At 36.4% G+C, this 2,709-nt stretch overlaps 1 protein-coding gene across 1 annotated transcript in view; it reads right to left on the reverse strand.

The window, feature by feature from the left end:
- Positions 1-2,649, reverse strand: part of LOC125140539 (deoxycytidylate deaminase-like) — a 4,515-nt gene extending 1,866 nt beyond the window's left edge. Inside the window, exons 1-2 of the mRNA XM_047809747.1 lie at positions 2,077-2,649; positions 1,765-1,803 (exon numbers count right to left, since the gene is read on the reverse strand). Of these exons, the coding sequence (XP_047665703.1) occupies positions 1,765-1,790 (26 nt within the window). The 5' untranslated portion in view covers positions 1,791-1,803; positions 2,077-2,649. The remainder of the gene's footprint in view (positions 1-1,764; positions 1,804-2,076) is intronic.
- Positions 2,650-2,709: the final 60 nt, after the last annotated feature.

The raw sequence follows: 2,709 nt of genomic DNA on the forward strand, positions 1-2,709 counted from the left end.
GAGTGCATTTAGACAAAGCAGAACTCTTTTGAAACAATATACTGTGATCTGAGAAAACAAAAACAGAAATTTTCAGCATTTAATTATTTGGTCATGTTTGGAGAAAGAAGGATTTTGGACCCATGATGCTAAGAGCAGCAAACCCACAGTGAAGCACAGTGGTGGGAGCATCATGACATGCTGCTGCATCTCTGCAAACAGCACTGGTGTAGTACACGTCACTGAAGGATTACATGAATGGAATGATGGACTGGAACATATTAGAGAAAAATCATAGGTAGGACTCGTATGACTATCACACCCTTGTACAACAATCACACCATTGTATGAATATCACACACTTGTACAACTATGACACCCTTGTATGACTATCACACCCTTGTATGACTATCACACCCTTGTATGACTATCACACCCTTTTACGATTATCACACCCTTTTATGACTATCACACCCTTGTTGAACAACAGGTTTCGGTTTCATATTTCCAATAAAGGGAAATTATAATTCTAAAGTAAATAAAGTTTCCTAAACTATTGCATGCTAATAACTATGAGGCTAGAGTTTGAAGAAGACAAACATATTGGTGTGATGGTCAGGGGTGCACATACTTTTGTATATTAAATAACAAAAGCTATGTTTCTGTCCTAATACTCATTTGAAGATTTTCTCTGAAGATTGCCCATTTAAGGAAAAACGTACCTGCCATCATCCTGCCAAACGTATATAACATGTTTTGTTGAATGCAGTCGAATGCATTCACTGATATTCACTTGTGGAGGCTTAAGAGAATGTCTTTACATAACGTTGTTAGTAATAATGATCATAAAGCCACAAGAGGAATATCAATTCATACATACTGTAAATATATTTTTCATTACTGGAGGATTTCTCTCCATGTCACTGTTACTCTCCAGAGGAAAACTACTATAAATGTTGTTAATGTGGATATTTACAGAAAATTACTCCAAATATCCACATCTGCTGGTTTTTCTGTCTGACCATGTGAAAATAAAAATAGCAGATAAAATTGCTCTTGTCCATTGTGCTGTTGCTGAGCTATCATTAAGAATGGGTCAATAAGACAGGACAATCAATCAATCAATCAATCAATAAACAAACAAACAAACAAACAAACAAACAAACAAAACACTGACATTAAATGCCCAAAATAAATAAAGATAAAATACACAAACAAGGATACTCCTGAGTTCACTTTCCTCTATTAACAGCATACAGTCAAACTCTCTCACTCTCTGTCTCTGTCTCACTCTCTCCACTTGTACTTTACAAATTCTACTTGAACACTGAGGAATATTTACATTTATGTTTATGGCATTAAGCAGACATCGTTAACCAGAGCAATGTATAAAAGTGCTTTGAAGTCACTATCAATGGATAAATTAACAGAGGTTCACACCATCGACCTAAAAACTCTGTTGAGAGCAAGAATAGAATAATGTTTAAGTACATAAAACAAACAGGGTGAAATAAGTGCTAGTTAAAATTCAGGAAGAAGATCTTCAGCCATCATTTAAAGACAGTCAGTGACTCAGCTGTTCAGACAAGGGGAAGTTCTTTCCACCAGCTCGGTGCCAGAACAGAAGAGTCTGGATGTAAACCTCCTTCTTACCCTGAGAGATGGTTGGACCAGTCGAGCAGTGCAGGTGGCTCAGAGGGAGCGAGGTGCGGTGTGAAATATTACAATTACACAGTAACATAAATCTAAATTATATACTGTGGATAAAAGACTTCCTGTACTTACTGCATGCTTTTTCTTTTGCTGGCCATCGCACACGTTACTCTGAAATAAAACAAAAGACTATATTCTATATTGCAAAATCTAAATATTATACTAACCCCCAAGCACCCCCCCCCAGCACCCCCCCCCACACACACACACACACACATGTTGGAAATTACAAAAGGTGCTTTGAGAACTTTAAAAGTAAGTGCAATTAATTCTAATGCTGTGGATTTGCTAATAAATGTATAAATGATTTATGTCATTGTTTTATGTTACATTACTGAATGGTATCTCACACATATCAAAATAATGTTGATTTGAAACACTTACTTTCTGCTGCTGATGTAATTCAGATTTCTAGATGACGGTATGAGGAGTCTTTTCTTTATTGAACTGTCCGGTAAACATTCACCTTCTTAATTCTCTGGAGTGTAACTGTGGACAGGACAGTGGTGCTTAAATACATGTGTAATTCCTGCTCCACCCAAAGGAGGACAGGTACATGTTTTAGTCTAGTTTCTTCCGCATGTTTTCTCAGGGTGTTTTCTGCTTACCACAGTCTCCTCTGGCTTGTTCATTAAGCATCACACTGCTCCAACAGACAATAACCAACACCATAATCACCAAATTGTAAGTTGGCTGTTGGATTTAATGTGTTGGGAAACACAACACAAAGTTTACAGAGATTCAGACTGGTTTAAAAATGGATGAGTCTTTTACCACAATCACAATTTTACCATTACAAATGTTTTTGTGCGTCATTGTACACCTTAAGGCAAACTATACATTTTAGAGATGGCAGATCACCTGGTGAACGCCTACAATTCTAATTCACATCCTGATAACTAGCAAAAAAAAAACTATTTAAACTATTCAGGTGGAGATGTTGTTTGTAAAAGTGATTGTCTTGGTATTGTTTAATGTTACAATGGTAATGTTTAATGACACGGAAACCTTTTCATA

This window comes from Tachysurus fulvidraco, unplaced genomic scaffold, assembly GCF_022655615.1.
Source record: "Tachysurus fulvidraco isolate hzauxx_2018 unplaced genomic scaffold, HZAU_PFXX_2.0 HiC_scaffold_30_np12, whole genome shotgun sequence".
Classification (NCBI taxonomy): domain Eukaryota; kingdom Metazoa; phylum Chordata; class Actinopteri; order Siluriformes; family Bagridae; genus Tachysurus; species Tachysurus fulvidraco.